The sequence below is a fragment of the Gopherus evgoodei genome, chromosome 4 (genome assembly GCF_007399415.2).
Source record: "Gopherus evgoodei ecotype Sinaloan lineage chromosome 4, rGopEvg1_v1.p, whole genome shotgun sequence".
Classification (NCBI taxonomy): Eukaryota; Metazoa; Chordata; order Testudines; family Testudinidae; genus Gopherus; species Gopherus evgoodei.
Window position 1 is genome coordinate 151,430,838 of NC_044325.1, and position 17,834 is coordinate 151,448,671.

General features: G+C 49.4%; 1 protein-coding gene across 2 annotated transcripts in view; it reads left to right on the plus strand.

The window, feature by feature from the left end:
- Positions 1 to 16,000, plus strand: part of NUP160 (nucleoporin 160) — a 55,288-nt gene extending 39,288 nt beyond the window's left edge. The window contains exons 26-36 of one of the 2 annotated variants that reach the window (XM_030561958.1): positions 1,308 to 1,404; positions 1,487 to 1,592; positions 1,882 to 2,042; positions 4,156 to 4,216; positions 5,903 to 6,013; positions 7,956 to 8,079; positions 9,118 to 9,219; positions 10,162 to 10,303; positions 13,248 to 13,373; positions 14,173 to 14,274; positions 15,432 to 16,000. In XM_030561958.1, coding sequence (XP_030417818.1) covers positions 1,308 to 1,404; positions 1,487 to 1,592; positions 1,882 to 2,042; positions 4,156 to 4,216; positions 5,903 to 6,013; positions 7,956 to 8,079; positions 9,118 to 9,219; positions 10,162 to 10,303; positions 13,248 to 13,373; positions 14,173 to 14,274; positions 15,432 to 15,518 — 1,219 coding nt within the window. In that variant the 3' untranslated portion in view covers positions 15,519 to 16,000. The remainder of the gene's footprint in view (positions 1 to 1,307; positions 1,405 to 1,486; positions 1,593 to 1,881; positions 2,043 to 4,155; positions 4,217 to 5,902; positions 6,014 to 7,955; positions 8,080 to 9,117; positions 9,220 to 10,161; positions 10,304 to 13,247; positions 13,374 to 14,172; positions 14,275 to 15,431) is intronic. The other variant, XM_030561959.1, reaches the window with a different exon arrangement.
- Positions 16,001 to 17,834: the final 1,834 nt, after the last annotated feature.

Below are 17,834 nucleotides of genomic sequence, written 5' to 3' on the forward strand. Positions count from 1 at the left end.
ATGCTTCATGCCTGTCGGGTTCAAATGTGAATCCTTTCACCATGGCACTGTGCTAGATGGGAACGCGACTGAATCCTGAATACAGGCTTTGTGCAGCCAGGCTTGTCTGTATAACCCAATGAAACCAGAGCCCCAATTCATCCATCCAGCTGCTTTTTAGGTACTGCTGGTACCTAGGAAGGTGGTGTCCAGGGCGGCAGCAAAAGCGTCTTGGAGCGAGCGCTGCCCCAGGCAAGTGTGCAGGAGCAAGCAGCTTTTTATATAGAGCCCTTGGGCTGCCCCTGCAGCAGGAAATGCTCCCACTGTCTTGGGGCTCGTCGCCCAGCTGCAGGCCGTCACGTCCTGGGGCCCCGGAGATTCCCAAGCACAGGCATTGTCTGCACTGAATGAGTAAGGTGTTAGTTAAATCATGTGAACAGGTTGCCTAACTTGGTTAAACCCCATCTAGCACTTAGTGTGGACAGACTGTAGTGTTTAAGACTCTGTACCCTGGCTATAGTTAACCCAAGGGTCTGCCTGGGTGCCACAGCTCCTTCTCACCCTGAAAGCCAAAACCCAGTATGCTATGAGCCAGCATTTCTCAAACTGGGGTCGCAAGCCTATTGTAGAGGGGTTGTGGTATTGCCACCCTTACTTCTGTGCAGAAGTAAGGGTTGCATGCTAGGGTATTACCACCCTTCTGCGCTGTCGCTGATGATGGTGCTGTCTTCAGAGCTGGGTGGCAGGGTATTGGGGGGTGGGCTGATCATCAGAGTCTGAAATATTTTTAAAGGGGTTCCCAGCAAAAATAGTTTGAGAACACCCCCCACCCCCCATAAACCCACACTAAATAGGTCCTAACAGACTGTCCGTTGTCCGAGAAGCCCCTTCCTGGCAGGAGAAGAACCCAGGACCAAGAGGGGCAGAGACTGGCCAGCCAGTCAGGGAGAGGCTTTTCCACCCCAATCAGATTCATAAGCCTGAGCGGAGAGCGCCCGGTAGCGTGAGGGTTCTGCCTGAATCGCTCACCTTCTGGTGAGGAAGGAAGGAGGAACTCTGTTACTTAGGACACTTGAAGAGAACAGCTCCCCTGTCCAGGTTCCCTGCTTCCAGCCAAGCCTCCTGCAAATTTCTCCACCGCCACCCCCTTTCGCCGACCAGAAGCCAAACGCAGGCATTCCTCCTGGGGTCCAGAGGGGATGGGGAGTGTTCACCCACCATCACAAGTATGAACCTCTCATGGCTTGTGAACTCTGCTAGCAGTTGTGCATCTTGCTTGCCTGCCTATCCAAATTCATTAGAATAGCTTTGCCTTTGTCTCTTCCTAGGCAGCTGGACTGTTTGCGCCAGCTGGTGGTGGTTCTGTGTGAACGCTCCCAGCTGCAGGACCTGGTGGAGTTCCCCTATGTGAACCTCCATAATGAGGTAATTCACTGGCCATGGGCCAGGGGGGAGAACTGGTATAGTGGAAGGCAGCTGAAAAACTCCTGTGTCTCCTGTGTCTTAGGTTGTGGGGATAATCGAGTCTCGAGCTCGTGCTGTGGACCTGATGACTCACAATTACTATGAGCTGCTCTATGCTTTCCACATCTACCGTCACAACTATCGCAAGGGTAAGGCTGCCTGACATCGCTAGTCCCTTGTATGTTGGCACTGGGCTCTCCTTGACTGGTATAGCTGTACTAGTAAATCTTGTGTCCGCACAGTCTGTCGTGTGGTTCTCTCCATGATGGATGCTGTTTATCTGTCCAGATGCCATTGGCTTTCTTAGGCGTAGCACTGTTGCCTGTCTCTCTGGCCTAGCCAGTGCCTCCTGTGTATAACCAGCAAATCCCCAGAGGTGTCAGTCCAATGGAAAGAGAATTCTGCTGTGCGCTGAAACATTCATTTCTTCTTCCCCAGCTGGGACGGTGATGTTTGAATATGGCATGCGCCTGGGCAGGGAGGTACGGACGCTCCGTGGGCTTCAGAAACAAGGGAACTGCTATCTTGCTGCCATTAACTGCTTACGGCTCATCCGCCCAGAATATGCATGGATAGTGCAGCCGGCTTCCGGAGCAGTGGTATGAAATCTTGAACCTTCGGCTTATTTTAAAACTGTCTGTCAAAGTGGTGGCTGTGGGCCTGGTTTTTTAGCAGTGATCCCTTTCGTTGTAAAGGTGCTTCCACTGTAAGGCCGTTCTGATGTCACCAATGGGGTTCACCTATCATTCCTGCTACCGTAGAGTACATGAGATTGGCCATAGGTAGGGCCCTACCAATTTCATGGCCATGAAAAACGTGTCGTGAACCATGAAATAAGTCCTTCCTCATGAAATCTGATATCTCCCATTCTGCTGGGAGCACCCCAGCTGGGGACTCTTAGCTGTGAGTCCTGGCTGGGCTGGGGAGGGACAGGACTTGTCCTTCTCCTGCACTGCCACTCTTGGGGGGAGATCAGATCCACCTGCATGTGCCGACCCTGTAGGAAGCTCTGGGGCTGGGCAGCAGCCCCGGAGGTTCCTGCAGCTGGAGGAGGCTTGTGGAGGTGGATTTGATCTCCCCTGTGCTGCTGGGTGTGCCCAAGGCGGGGGCTCCTGGCTGCATGTCCCAGCTGGGCTGGGGAGGAACAGGACTTCCTCTTCACCTGCACAGCTCCTCTGGGAGGGTGTGGGAGGAGATCAGACCCACCTCCGGGTTCCTTTGGTGTTGGGACCCCCCAGTTACCACCATGAAATTTCAGATGTAGAGATCTGCAAACATTAAACTGACCACTTAAAAAACCCTCTGGCCATGAAATTGATCAAAATGAACGGTGAATTGGGTAGGGCCTTAGCCATAGGTATTACAGGCTAGTGACTGCCAATCTCAAATTCCTACTATTGCTGCTCTCCCCAAACAGGACTGACCGTGTGTATTGGGAAACTGGTGGAAGGAGCCGGCACCAGCCATTGGGCCAGGGCTCCAACTGGGGGTGGAGGTGGAGGAGCGTCTAGCCTGCTGCTCTCAGCCCCCTTTCGATCATACTCAGTCGGGATTAAGCTGGCAACTTTTGTGTTCCCTAACATCTCTAGGGTGTGGTCTACCCTAGAGAAATTGATCGGCATATAGCTGTCAGTTGGCGGGGGGTGAGAGAATTGCAAGCCGACTAATGTAGCTCTGCTGCCAAAGCCCCAGTGTGGAGACAAGAGTCCTCACACCAGTACTGATGATTCCATTCGGGGAACTGGGCTAAGCTGTACTGGCAGAAGAGCTCTTTGGCTGGTATAGTTCTAATAAACGGCTATGCCAGCAAACCCGTTTGTCTAGACAAGGCCCATGTTGCGCAAGGGGCAAGGAGAACTACTTCCAGCTGGTTAAAATGTTCCGATACTTGCTAACGTGCAGCCGAAAACTTGAAAACTCCGAACTTTCCCAGTTTTCTCCATGTTGGCTGAGGCCTAGACATGACCTGGTTGCTTTTTTTTGGTCAGCTGTTTGGGAAGCAAAAAAGGGAAAAATATAGTTACGCATCCTCTTTTCCCCCCCCGCCCCAGCCTTATAACACATGCAGATGGATGGATTTTCTTTGTACGTGAGGGTGGGGAAAAAAGAGAAATCCATTTTTGGCTGAGACCAAAGAGGCAGCATTGTAGCCCCAAAGGAGAACTTTTTGAGCATGTTTAGTGTGTAAAATCTGGTTCAGAATGGAAGCCATCGTGTAACCTGCCAATGCTGTAATTGTCCGAGCCCTGTAGCTATGGTAACTGCCTTGAAGTTCACCTTCCATTCAGGGTGCGCTGTGCTTGTTTTAGCTGTATGTTCTTATTAGGTCTAGTCCTCCAAAAGGCATTCTATCCACTTCATTTCACAAAGGGGAGGAGTTCGCTATAATCAAGGACCAAACTACAAATTCTGTGCCTTGTTTCCTTGGTTCTCCTGAATTTTGATAGGTTTTGTTTTTTACATAACTGCGAATGCTTCATTTTGCATCCAACATCTGAGATCTTTCTGCAGAAGTTTGGTTCGGGGTGGCAGAGACTACGTGTGACTTGTGCTGCTTTCTGCAGCCAGATCCATACAGATGTAGCCTTTGGAATTGCTATATAGCCTACAGCTCTCCCAGTGTGAGCGTCTGAGATGGAGCATTAGATGGGGAAAGGGAAGCAGCCTACCCTTTGAAATCCAACTTCAACTAAACCTTTTTCTTCCTGGCAGTATGAACGCCCAGGAGCGTCCCCAAAGAGAAGCCATGATGGGGAGTGCCCAGCTGTCCCAAGTAAGTCACTAGCGCCTCTTGTAATTCTTGTATTCCAGCACTCTGCTTTTGACTCAAAAGTTGTGCCGCTTGCTAGTAACCTGGGAGAGGGCTCCCCTCCTTCCACAGCCTCTGTACCACTTGAAATAGCACTCGAAAAATGTGCTGTCTTTCTCTAATCCCCATCCATGGCCTTGGTGTTCACATTCTTAAAATTCCAGCAGACTGATTTGTAAAGAATACAAAAACATCAGAGTTATGACAACAATGGCCTTTCATTTTGTATTACACTGTCTGCATAACAAACATATTCCTAGCAAGTTCAGGGAAGGGCATATTTCAGCACAACAAACTTAACCCTGCCTTGTTTTGCATGTGTATTTATTTTCATTTCAGTATCTAAATATTTTCTGAAGGCATGTGATTTAGTGGGAAATGAGCGCCACAAAGGGTCTGCCTGGGGCACCATGTCTAGTTTTTGTTAACATTTCAAAAGACAGGAACATTAATAAAAACTACCTGTTGTGTTAACCAGAGTGTGGCATTTGTAATGTTCTTAACTGGATCTGTCTAAATGCTGCATAGGAGTTAAAAACTAGCAAGGAGAAGTCAGTCAAAGTGAATTCAATTGTTTGCTGTAATATGACTCCATAGGTTGGTAAGAGGGACACATAGGCATGCTAGCTGCTCTGCATAATGTCCAGAGGAGCCATTTTGAAGACCTATAATCTAAAAGTCCTTCACTTGTTTAAAACATGGAGAGCAAATTCTAGTTGTTGTGGGCTAAAATGAGAGTGAGTGTGTTCTGGAGTCTAGATCTGCTTTATCAAGTGCCTCAGATACATCTTTGATTAAGGGAGAGCACAGCACATGGCATCTCCAGAAGATCAGTTTTTCTGCAGCCTTCATAAAGCCATTCCCCAGGGCTTCTTTACCCTTAGCTTCACTGACTGAGCATGTGTGTAACTTACATGTTCATTGAGTGCTGCGGTGTGTGCTAGGTGCCATCCAAGCATAGAAGACGTGACCACTGCCCTGAATATCCTGCAGTGTACTTCAGCCGTGATGTGAGCACTGGGGGAGGTAGGGTAAGGGCTACAGGCAAAGGTCTGGTGGCTACTCAAGTACCTAATGTGTGCATCTTGATGGATAGAGGGTTCCATTAGTCACCACGGCTGAGGGTGTTTTAAACTTGGTTTGTTTTTATACGTAATTGCAGATGCTACAACTTCTTTCCTAGGGTGCTCTGAGGTTGGAGCTCCCTTTCTGGCCTCGTCTGCCATGCCTCCACACTCTCCTGCAAGTCCTTCCTTACAAAAATGGGTTTTACCAAGTCCCTGAAAGGCTAGTCATCCTCTTGTGGAAGGATTAACTTAGGGTAGGCCTGCGCTGCAGTCCTGAGGAGTGATTGCAGCGTATAGCAATATACTCGAAATAGTTTTGATTTAACTAGATAATCGAGTCTCATGCTAGGTCAGAGCTGTCTGTGCGTGCTGTAATCACCCCACCAGATTACAGGGTAGACATATATCCTAAATGACGACATATGTGCACTCTTCAGACGCTGGTAGTTTACATCTCAATTTTCCTTTATCTATTGACTGTTTAGACCATAAGCTCTATAAAGCAGGGCCTTTCCCATCCCCATTGTCTGTAAAACATCTGGCCTTCACTGGGCTTCTCTAAATAAACATCTGTTTTTTACAGCAGCACGCCAGATAGAAATCTTGGAGCTGGAGGATTTGGAGAAGGAGTGCATGTTGGCTCACATCCGACTAACTCTTGCGCAACATGACCCATCAACAGCTGCTGTTGCAGGTAGGGATGGGGTATTGGCCCTCAGGGCTCAGAACAGCAGCTCCGAGCTACTTTTAGAGAGTCAGGGTGTAGTTCGTACAGACGGTGTGGTGATGTGAAACTTTTGCATCTGCAGCCACGTTGTCTTGTGATCTCATCAGATCTCACAAACAAACCTGGGATGGACCTGGCTATACTAGAATGGGAAACCTACAAGGGGTGTTTATAAATGGGAGAGGGTTCAGAGAAGAGTCAGGAGAATGGTTACAGGATTAGAAAATTTGCTTTACGGTGAGAGACTCAAAGGGTATGTCTACACTGCAATTAAAAACCCACTGCTGACTTGGGCTTGCAGGCTTCAGGCTTAAGGGGCTGTTTACTTGTGGTGTTTGAGCTCAGGCTGAAGCTGGAGTTCTGGGATCCTCCCGCCTTGCAGAGTGCCAAAGCCTGGGCTGCAGCTAGGATTGCCAACCCTCTAGGATTGTCCTGGAGTCTCCAGGAATTAAAGATGTCATTTGATGAAACCTCCAGAAATATATCCCACCAAAGTTGGTGACCCTAGGTGCAGCCCAGGCCCCAACATCTACACTGCAATTAAACAGCCCCCTGGCCTGAGCCTCACAAGCCTGGGCCGTCGGTGTCTAATTGCAGTATAGACTTACCCAAAGAGCTCAGTCTAGTTAGCTTACCAAAGCGAAGGTTAGGGGGTGACTTGATCAGTCTCTAAGTACCTGCACTGGGAACAGATCGTTAATATTGAGCTCTTCAGTCTAGCAGAGAAATGGCTAACACAGTCCAAAGACTGGAGGTGGAAGCTAGACAAATGCAGGCTGGAAATAAAAGTTACATTTTAACAATGAGAGTAATTAACCATTGAAACAATGGTGGAGTCTCCATCACTGACAATTTAAGTCCAGACTGGATGTTTTTCTACAAGCTCTGCTCTAGGGATTGTTTGGGGGCAGGTCTCTGGTTCTGTGTTAGGAGGTCAGACTAGGTGATCACAGGGGTCCCTTCTAGGCTGCTACAAGAAGTATGAACGGTGCGCGTCTCTTCTGTCTATTCTTTAACCAGTGCACTTGCAGAATGTCTGGGGCATTGCTGCTGTTAGTCACATTCTTTGCTGTTGTCATGCAGAAGTCTAGGCAAATCGGGGGTAGGGGGAGGTTAAATCTCTCAAGAGTAGGTGGCTCTTCTGCTAGATTAATTCCAGCTCAAGTAATTACCTTCTGCCTCCTTAAGTCTCCTGCAGTTTTAATTAGAGACAGTATTTTTCACTGCCTGTCCAGAACCAATACACTTGTGTTTCTTTGTGCTGTTAAACACTGCTGTGTTCCACCTCCGAGGCAGGGTCACTCGTTAGCCTATAATACTGATGGCTGTCAGCCTAGTACAAACACTACCTAAGAGTAAAAATATCCCCATCGAGCTGCTTCCCTGCTACCAAGAAGCAAACGGGTTTTGGTTTACAGCCGAACGACACCTATGGGTAAATTTGCTGAACACCTTTTTGGTTATAATCTGTTTTGATTAGTTATAATTTTGCCAAGCTTTAACCAATTAGGCTGTAGCTTTCTATGCTTGCACTGTGCCTCGGACTGTTTTTTTTTTTAAATATATATAAAGTCAAGCAGTTTAGGAGAATGAGGTTAAAGAGTCATCAGACTTTCCTAGTCTTTGAGTTAGTTTCAGCCAGTTTACCTGGCACCAAAGTCAAACTTGTTTTTCTGTCATTCCCAGAGTCTCCTAACACTTTTTTATTTACACTGTTTATAACCCTGCCACTTCGCACAGTCCAGTGTTGCCTTGTGGAGAATTTCCTGACTTCTAAGGTATTATCCCTGTGTAGCTTTCCCAGCAAATCCCTCAGTAAGACATTGTTCCATGCTGCAGTACTGCATTTGAAGGTATGTGTGAATGGTCAGTTCGCGGTATGCACTGACTGGGCGTTCTGTTTGCGCAGGAAGCTCTTCGCCAGAGGAAATGGTCACCCTCTTGGTTCAGGCTGGCCTCTTTGACACAGCCGTCTCACTCTGCCAGACCTTCAAACTCCCCCTGACACCTGTCTTTGAGGGGCTGGCTTTCAAGTATGTGACATGTTACAATGCTTTTTTTAAGATTGTATAACACAAATGCTGAAGAACTTGTATAGCATAAGCTTTGTGGAATTATGACCTGGCCTGTCAACTCTCAGCTGTCTCAGAAGCCTGCAGATTTTAGGGATGTGTGTGTTATGCTCTTGGAAACAGCTGGGTTTAACTGAGGAGGGCAGGGATCAGCAAAAGGGAAGGAGATGGTTACTGATCCCCTCCTCACTCCTGGGGTGGGGAGGTTTAAGAGCAACCCCTTCGAGCCACTGTGGGGGAGTCCCGGTGTGTGCATCTAAGCTTGAATTTTCAACCTTAAATGATCTTCAACACACACCAGGAGTGAGAGGCTGCCCCCTAAGATCTAAAAATCGGAAAACATCAAAACAGGAGTGTGTTAAATCCTTCCTGGCATCGTGGCTCTGACACGGAGTGTCTGGGCTCTAGGGCTGACAGCACTGATGTTCACTGCATAGAGGCTTTCCTCACTGGGTAGCTCATGTTCTCAAACTGTGCCCGCTGGAGCACGGGTGGGGCTGGCTTCTACATTGGAGAGAGAGATACTGGAATACACCTGGAGTACTTCTGCAGCGTTTCTTTTCACACCGGCAAATGCTGTGATTCCGCGGGGGTGTATTGGAATCACATGGGGGCCATGCTAGGAGTGCTTGAGAGGCCATTCCTGCTTGTTGGCATGTGCAGACTACACTCCCATGCTTAGTGTCCTGGCTTTTCCTAGTGCCCACAGAACAGGTCACGTTTGTTTGGGTCAGGTTGATTATTGAGGGGCTCTTGTCACTTAGGTTAATTTAAAAAAACATAATCACACCCTAGCTCCTATCTGAAGAGTTTAACTTCAACCAAGTGGTTACCCCTGCATCTCCTGTTATACCAGCAATGTCAGGAACTGCTGGGAGTATAACTGCCTCGAGGAGGACCAACCTGACTTAACAGTTCCATGGTGTAGCTGTGGGAGGGGAGGGCATGGGGACCCCAGCTTTGTGTGCAGTGTATGATGCTGAATGTTGTGTGTTCCAGATGCATCAAACTGCAGTTCGGCGGGGAAGCGGCTCAGGCAGAGGCCTGGGATTGGCTAGCGGCAAACCAGCTCTCCTCTGTCATTACCACCAAGGAGTCCAGGTAAGGGTGCTTATTCTTCCTGGAGGAGACTGTTCAGGGCCGCTCTTCAAAGGTAGACGTTGCTGCAGCTTCTTGTGGTAAAAATCTCTTTCCAAAACCAAGATTTGGGGGTTCATAAAAATCCCAGGATTGCAGCTGCTTCAGAGGGGCCTGTAGCATCCAAGCTTTTGGGGAAGAGGATGGCCCTCTGGCAGTCTAATCCAAACATCCCCAAGGCTCTAGCCACACACAAGCAGCAGCAAAGCATGTTTGCCTTTCCTCTATACCTCACTTAGGTGTACTTATAATGCATGTTTTAAATGCAGGCATTAAGCACATGCTGTTGGCCTGGTCACACCTCAGGTAAAACCGGCACTAGGACTGCTGGTACTTGACAACATTGCATTTTCTTTCTTCTAAATCTTGCTACAAGCTTATTTCCAGTTGGCTTCCCCCTCTCGGCTCCAGGTCTCTGTGGTTGCTTTTTTCCATGTGGATCCCACCCATCTACGTATCTATTGGGGACTAAAGCACAGCTGGTAATGCACAAGCTACCCCATCGCAGTCTACGTGCAGGAATAGGCAAATGAACATAAGAACGGCCGGTACCGGGTCAGACCGAAGGTCCATCTAGCCAGTATCTGTCTACTGACAGTGGCCAATGCCAGGTGCCCCAGAGGGAGTGACACCTAACAGGCAATGATCAATGATTTCTCTCCTGCCATCCATCTCCATCCTCTGATGAACAGAGGCTAGGGACACCATTCTTTACCCTTCCTGGCTAATAGCCATTGATGGACTTAGCCACCATGAATTTATCCAGTGCTCAAATATCTTTTTTTGAGGTGAGGAGACCACATCTGTATGCAGTATTTGAGATGTGAGCATACCATGGATTTATATAAGGGCAATAATATATTCTCAGACTTTATTCTCTATGATGTACTCTGTCCTGTCTTCTAGTGCAACAGATGAAGCCTGGCGGCTGTTAGCTTCCTATCTGGACAGATACAAATCCCAGAACCATCTGTATCATCACTGTGTAATCAACAAGCTCCTCTCTCATGGGGTGCCGCTGCCCAACTGGCTTATCAACAGTTACAAGGTAAATGTTTCTGTGGCCTGGTCTGCACTGGCAGGGGTCAATGTAAGATACACAATTTTAGCTACGGGAATAGCATAGCTGAAGTCGATGTATCTTATTTCGACTTACCTCGTGTCTTCACAGCGTGGGATCGATGGCGTGGCTCCCCCGTCGACTTCGCTTCCACCTCTCACCCTGGTGGAGTTCTGGAAGTCAATGGGGAGGGTGGTGGGGATCAATATCTCGTGTCTAGACCGAGACCGATCTATCAATCGCTACCCGCCGATTTGGCGGGTAATCTGGACGTACCCTGTCCCTACAGAGAAGGGGAGAGAGACTAATTGTGTGGCTCTGTGTGATGTTTTCCAGTACATCGTTGGTCAGGAACTTTGTGCTCATGCAGTTTATCGTGCCACCCCTTGTAGTTCAGAAGCCAAACCAAACTAAAATAATTTCAAGGGCCAACGAGTCTTATTCCAGACTAGATTTCCCCTTCTCCAGCCTTGGAAACAGGGCAACTTCCTTAGCTGCTACAAAAGCAGGTGAACAGGGTATCTTGGCTACATCTTGGGTTTGGCCAGGCTGCCTGAGTGTGTGGGGAGGCATCCGAAGTTAGGATCTGGGAGGAGTAACTGTCCCTGTTGAGGAGGCTGCTGTATTGGGTGTGTGGAAGGGCAGGAGGACAGTGGGGGGTGGGGGGAGAGGCTGCTGTGTGGGGTGAGGATGGGGCTTCTGGATAAGGAACTTAGATGGTTGCTGGGAGTGGGGGGGTGCGTGTGGATACCAGGACTCTTGTATGGGGTTGAAGTAAAGAGGGTGCATGGTCAGTGGCTCTTGAGGGTTCTTTCAAGGGGGTAGAGCACGTGGGGGGTCAGGGGTCTCCTGGAGAGGGTAGGGGCTCTTCACGGGTGGAGGGTGCACTGAATGAGGCAGGGACTGTGACGAAAATAGTATGTGATGCTGTAATTACAAGGAGGCTGAATTAAGTTTGCTCAGGCCCCTGGAAACTCTCCTCCATGCTCTGTTTTGCAGTTTTACTATTCTTTAACATTTTTATGTAGTTTTCTAAGTTTTGTAAAAGCAAACTGAAAATTCAGCTATTCCATCATGTTGGATCATGCTGACCTAGTAGCAGTAGTAGGTTCTCATCCTTTCTGTGGGCCAGACACTAAAGGGGGATGAGGTCCACATCTTGCCAGTTAGTTTCACAGCTGTCCTTGTCCCAGTCTCGTGCCTCTTCTCTCCAGATCTTCACACCTCTATATTCTAGATGGGTAGCTTCTTCCTTCTCCCCTTCACTGGGGGCGTAGGCACTGTGATAGCACAGCAGAGACAGGGCCACAGCACCTGGTTCCCTGGACTAGACAGGGAATGTCACAGTCCTGGGATGGACCATGCTCAGTGCAAATGGAGTCTTTGAATAGTTAAGCTGTTAAACTTTTAACAAGCTTCTACTGACCAGGTGCAAGCTGAGACTTGCTGATGATTTGGGCAGATGTTTATGGGAGCGCAAAAGGCACATCCATGATACCATGGTGGCTCTCCCACTCTGGCAAATTTCAAGCTCCTGGTCCAAAGCACGGAGGCACTAGAACTTACCTGTAAAAGAGTTGGAAGAATCTTTTATCATGGGGCAAAAAAGTGTGTTATTGCTGCTCTTGTTCTGAGAAGTGAAACTTTCCAGTAACATTCAGCATGGGAAACTTCAGCACGAATAGTTAGACAAAGTGATAAGCAACGGAAAGCAGGGCCTTACAATGGGAAGCGTTGGGCAATCTTCGCCACTGGGGTGCTACCTGTGCTTGATCTTTGTGCACCAAATCTGTTCAGATCGGTTGAAGTTAAAATGGTCCAGCTGATTGGGAAAACATTACTCATTCTTACTATGAACTCAACGAAGGAGACTTGTTGGTTGGTTTAAATTTCAACCCAAAAGGAAGATACTTGAAGGAATGAAAGGGTTGCCAGTGGACTAACGGCTTTAACCTTCTGCAGAGGTTGCAGTGTCCCTTTCTGAAACCAAGAAGTCTGAAACTTGGATTTCTCTGGCTCCTGGGAGATGACTCTAGTCAGCTTTGAAGTGGCTAACCCCATTTTCAGAGAGCAGCTGTATTCTCTGCTAAATCTTATACTCGTCCCTCTCCAGTGAAGCCACTGTAGCCTCATCTAAATGTTTGGTCCTTTGGAAGGGAAATGCAAAGAAACTTCTGAAACTGTACACTCAGGAACCAAAAAGCTTTCCATGGCAGACATAACTTCGTTCCCGTGTGTGCCATATACAGTCTGAGTAACAGACCCATTTGTAAAGTGCTGGGCGTGTGGTCGTCCCTTGCCCAGCACGGTGTAATGGAGAGGGACAGCGCTTCTTTCTATCCTGGCTCATCCAGTGAGATTGTAAGGCAAGTTTTGTAACTGAGAATGAGCCACTATCCGTGCTTGTAAATTGGGTGTATTCTAAGGGCTGGGAGGTGTTAGTGGGCACCAAAGGGTGAGGCTGGACTAGGGCAAGGTGCTTGTGGGGTGAGTGTAGTGGGAAGGTTTCGCTGGGGGGCAAGTGAGCTGGAAAGGGGGCTGCTTGGGGAGTGTGATTGCAGGAAGATTCAGAAGCCCGGAGAGGCAAGAGCCAGCTGGTGCAAGATCCCCAGGGCTGTTAAAAAGGGGAGTAACAGTAGAATCAGGTGCTTTTGGGGTGAGCCTGGGCAAAGAACGCAGGAGCGAGGGGAGTAGTTTGTTCTTCGGCCCGAGCAAATCCCAGGCTGTTGTGTGGCCCTGTGCGTGCCCGTGAGAGGCTGGTGCCATGGGAAATGTAACCCTGAGTGTGATCAGTCTGGTTTAGGTGAAACCCTGCCCTGTGCTGAGGGCAGACCCCAGCCCGTCTGGCTGTTTTGAGTGGCTCAGGCAACAGAGCCTGAGGAGTCCTGGCGGCAGCATGTGATCAGGCTGTCGCTAACTCTGTTTCTCGCAGAAGGTGGATGCTGCTGAGCTCCTTCGCCTCTACTTGAATTACGCTCTCCTGGAGGAAGCCGTGGACTTGGTGTTGGAGTACATGGACGCCTTATTGGGGAAGGGCCATGAGCACTTTGGGATTGAGGTAGGCGAGGGCTGAAACACACCCCTGGTCCCGCTCCTGTGACCATTCCCCAATGCCATAGCAGCTGGTGGCAGCCAGCTCTGAGCCAAGGTTCAGGACAGCTCCTCCAGAGAGCCCTGCCTGCAAAGAGGGGCTCCCAGCTCCACACTGCAGAGCCCTTCTGGCTGGGCCTCTAGGGCAGCGCCTCCCTTGCCCCACTTGGCTGAAGGATGGCGGAAGGGGAAGTGGTACCCATGGCAGTAGTGGAGCTGCTGGCCGAAGCATGAGTGAGGCCCATGCGGAGGAGCCTTGCCCACCCCATTCCTCTGTGCTGCTCAAGCATGTGTTGGAGGGTCGGTTCGTCTATGCTGTTACTGATCCTGGTTCTGTGTAACACTCCTGGAAGGAGGGTGAGGCTCTTCAGAGAACTAACCCATGGCACCTTCCTGACTGGGTTATTGTGACACAGCGTGCCTCCTGGGGAATATAACTGGGTTCAGAGCTCCTCTGAAGCCAACGTCTGGCTGCCGTATCACTTCTCCTTGCCTGTAACACTGCTAAGCATCTCTGCAGTGACCATAAACCAGTTTAAAGGAGAGACAGTGTGTCCCAGTGGCTAGAGCACTGGATGGGGACTCTGCAGACGTGGGTTCTGCTACTGGCTCTGCCACTGGCCTGTTGGGTGACCAAAGGCAAGTCACTTTTCCCCTGTGCCTCGGCTTCCCTATCTGTACAATGGGGATAATTGAGGTCTATGGATTAAAAGTGCTAGATAAGTGCTTAGTGCCTTAATTAGTACTAAGGCTGCTCTTCCCTTTAGCGTCCGTTGTCTGCTATAGCACCAATGGTGTGGCTGCCGTACTCAGCCATTGATCAGCTGCTTCAGGCCTTGGGAGAGAACACGGCAACCCATCACTGCTCTGTGAGTACATCTCCACGGTGCTGCCACCCAAAGTCCCGAGCCAGGTGGCTCTGCCTAAGGGGTGGGAGCAAAACCAAGGTGCACTGGGGAGGAAGGGAACAGGTGGGAGACCGCTGATTGACTGTCTGCCTGAACTGAAGTTGGATGAACGTGCACATTACTGAGCAGCAAATGATCCTGATTAACAGACTGAGTGATGGGAAAATCCACCCCCTCCAATCTCTTCTTAATGTAAGTTATATAGACTAGTTCAACTGTGAGTGACCCAGCTGGATGCAGCCCTGATTGGGTGAGGTTCCGTGGCAGTCAGAGTTGATGACCAGAACGGGCCCTTATCTTACATAGAATCATAGAATAGCAGGTTGGAAGGGACCTCAGGAGGTATGTAGTCCAACCCCCTGCTCAAAGCAGGACCAACCCCCAACTAAATCATCCCAGCCAGGGCTTTGTCAAGCCTGACCTTAAAAACCTCTAAGGAAGGAGATTCCACCACCCCCTAGGTAACCCATTCCGGTGTTCACCACCCTCCTAGTGAAAAAGTTTTTCCTAATATTCAGTCATTGCTCCTTGTTCTGTCATCTGCTACCACTGAAAACAGCCTATCCCATTCTCTTTGGAACCCCCTTCAGGTAGTTGAAAGCAGCTATCAAATCCCCCCCCCCAATTCTTCTCTTCTGCAGACTAAACAATTCCAGTTCCCTCAGCCTCTCTCATAAGTCATGTGCTCCAGCCCCCTAATCATGAGGGAGCACTGTGCCCTAGCACCCTGCTACAGGCTCTCTGCATCCTCCAGGGCTGAGAAGGGCCTCTTAGCAGAGGCTGCAGCTAGGCTCCATTCGCTAACCCACCTGGCTCCTCACAAGCCACAGGTACTGTCATTCCACCCTGCGTGGTGTGTCCTGTGTAATCTGTGTCCCGAAACGCTTCTGGTGATGGAGGCCAGGGAAGGGGAAATGGAGGAAAAGGTGTGGAGGTGGCTAAAGCAGAGCTGACAGCAGGTGCAGCAGAGCAGCTTTCCCACCAGCAGGAGCCAGGTCTTGGGAAGGGAGTGTGATAAAGATGGTCTAAGTGGAGACTTGAGGGGAGGGAGTGACTGTTCTATTCTGTTCCCGGTGCTGCTCTCTCCTCTTATGGCTGCCCTCGCTCTTCTCTCCTAGCTGTACCAGAAGGTGCAGGACAAACTGGAGGACTACCAACAAAAGGTCGACACAGCAACCCGAGATCTCTTGTATCGCCGGAACTAGCAGTCTGCGTGACCTGACGGGGCTGGAGACCCAGCCCCAGGGAGAGCTTGCAATGTTCTGCAGTGACTGGGCCTTATGCATGGGGCTGTCGCCGTGAGTGGGAAGGTCGGGGTCACACACCTGCCCCATGTGCGGCTGGTGGTGCTAAAATACAAAGTCTATTTTTCCATAATGGTCCTAAAACAGAATTCCCTGCCCAAGTCAGGGGATCTGAAAGCTTCTATTTTAATGCGTTGGAGACCCATTCTGTATCGCTTTGATGTAACCTCTTTCAGTCAAGAAGATGGTGGTTAGTTTATTGCGCTGTAATTCCCACACTCCGTAAACCTCAAGTTTCCTCCATTTCTGTTTTTACCGAATGCCTATGGCCGGGAGGTCCTGTCGTTCTTAGCCTGTATTATAAATGGGAATGAAAGGGTTTGTCATCTTTATTTATTGTGGTGTTTTTGAATGATCTTTAATAAAATGAAACTTTGTTACAAGCCTGAGTTTTTAGATTGCTGTGTTAAGCCATTGAAAGGAACGTGTCCCAAAGCTACAGCCAAGGAGCACTGGCTTGGCATCTGTGCGAGCACTCAGGTGACTGAGTAACAAGCGACCAAAGATATTGCTCTGGCCTGTGGCGTTTTGGGCCGGCTGACAACTTTTGCACATTCAGCCATAAACACTTAAGCGGCAGAAGAAAACTCCTTGACTTGGGGGCATCGCAGACTCAACCTGCTTGACAGGCAGACTCAGAATCTGAGACAGAATCTCAACTTGCCTTGAAAACCAGTTTCTGTTCAGATTGCAAGCACTTGGGGCAGGGCTTGTCCTTTGTTCTGTCTACCCAGCACCTCGTGGACATGATCTGTGGCTCGTAGGCGCTGCAGCAATAAAAATATTTACTAATCCTCGTGGCCATGAAGAAAACCTTCCAAACGTGAACAGCGTCTCGTTGCTGCTGTCTCTGCCTGAGGCTGCAGATAGGCAGGAGCTTGGGGGAACAAACTCTCTCTTAGCCCCTCTGTCCAGTGGAGCATGTGCTCTAAAGTCAGATGACAGCACGTTAAGGGTCAGCATTAGCTAGTCCATTGCTGAGGTTCTTAGCTGTGAGCCCAGGGGAGGTGGGAATTGGAAAGTGCAGCGGGGCTAGGTGAGATCACATAAGGCAGAGAAGCACAAAGGAGGCTGGAAATGGAAGGAGGAAACCAAGGCACAGAGGTGCCCAAAGGGGAATATTTCCCCCATTGGATGGTGCAGGTGCTGAATGCGGGGCACCAGTTCCTAGATTCTTCCCCCTGCAAGCACTAAAGGCACGGCTGAGTCATGTCCAGCTCTTCTGTCCTAGGCAGCAGCCATTGCTTCAGAAGAAATGGCTCATTGCCTGCCCGTCTCAAGGGGAATGCCAGTCTCCAAAGCAAGGCTGTGGGCAGCTGGGATTTGTAGCACAAAAGGATTTGAAATAGAGAGTTCTGAGCTGACATCTGCCTCCTCCCATGCGCCTGCTGGAGATTTATTCCCAAGCCAAGTGTATTGTTCCTAGCCACATGTATGAGGCTGATGAGGTTCAACAAGGACAAGTGTGGAGTCCTGCACTTAGATGGAAGAATCCCATGCATTGCTACAGACTAGGGACCGAGTGGCTAGGCAGCAGTTCTGCAGTAAAGGACCTACGGGTTACAGTGCACGAGAAGCTGGATATGAGTCAACAGTGTGCCCTTGTTGCCAAGAAGGCTAACGGCATTTGGGGCTGTTTAAGTAGGAGCATCGCCAGCAGATTGAGGGATGTGATTATTCCCTCTATTTGACATTGGTGAGGTCTTATCTGGAGTACTGTGTCCAGTTTTGGGCCCCACACTACAAGAAGGATGTGGAAAAATTGGGAAGTACAGTGGAGGCAACAAAAATGATCAGGGGGCTGGAGCACATGACTTACGAGGAGAGGCTGAGGGAACTGGGATTATTTAGTCTGCAGAAGAGAAGAATGGTGGTGGGGGTGGGGGATTTGATAGCTGCTTTCAACTACCTGAAAGGGGGTTCTAAAGAGGATGGAGATAGGCTGTTCTCAGTGGTAGCAGATGACAGAACAAGGAGTAATGGTCTCAAGGGGAGGTCTAGGTTGGATATTAGGAAAACTTTTCACTCAGAGGTGGCGAAGCACTGGAATGGGTTACCTCGGGTGGTGGTGGAATCTCCTTCCTTAGAGGTTTTTAAAGTCAGGCTTGACAAAGCCCTGCCTGGGATGATTTAGTTGGGGATGGTCCTGCTTTGAGCAGGGGTTGGATTAGATGACCTCCTGAGGTCCCTTCCAACCAATATTCTATGCAAGATAAG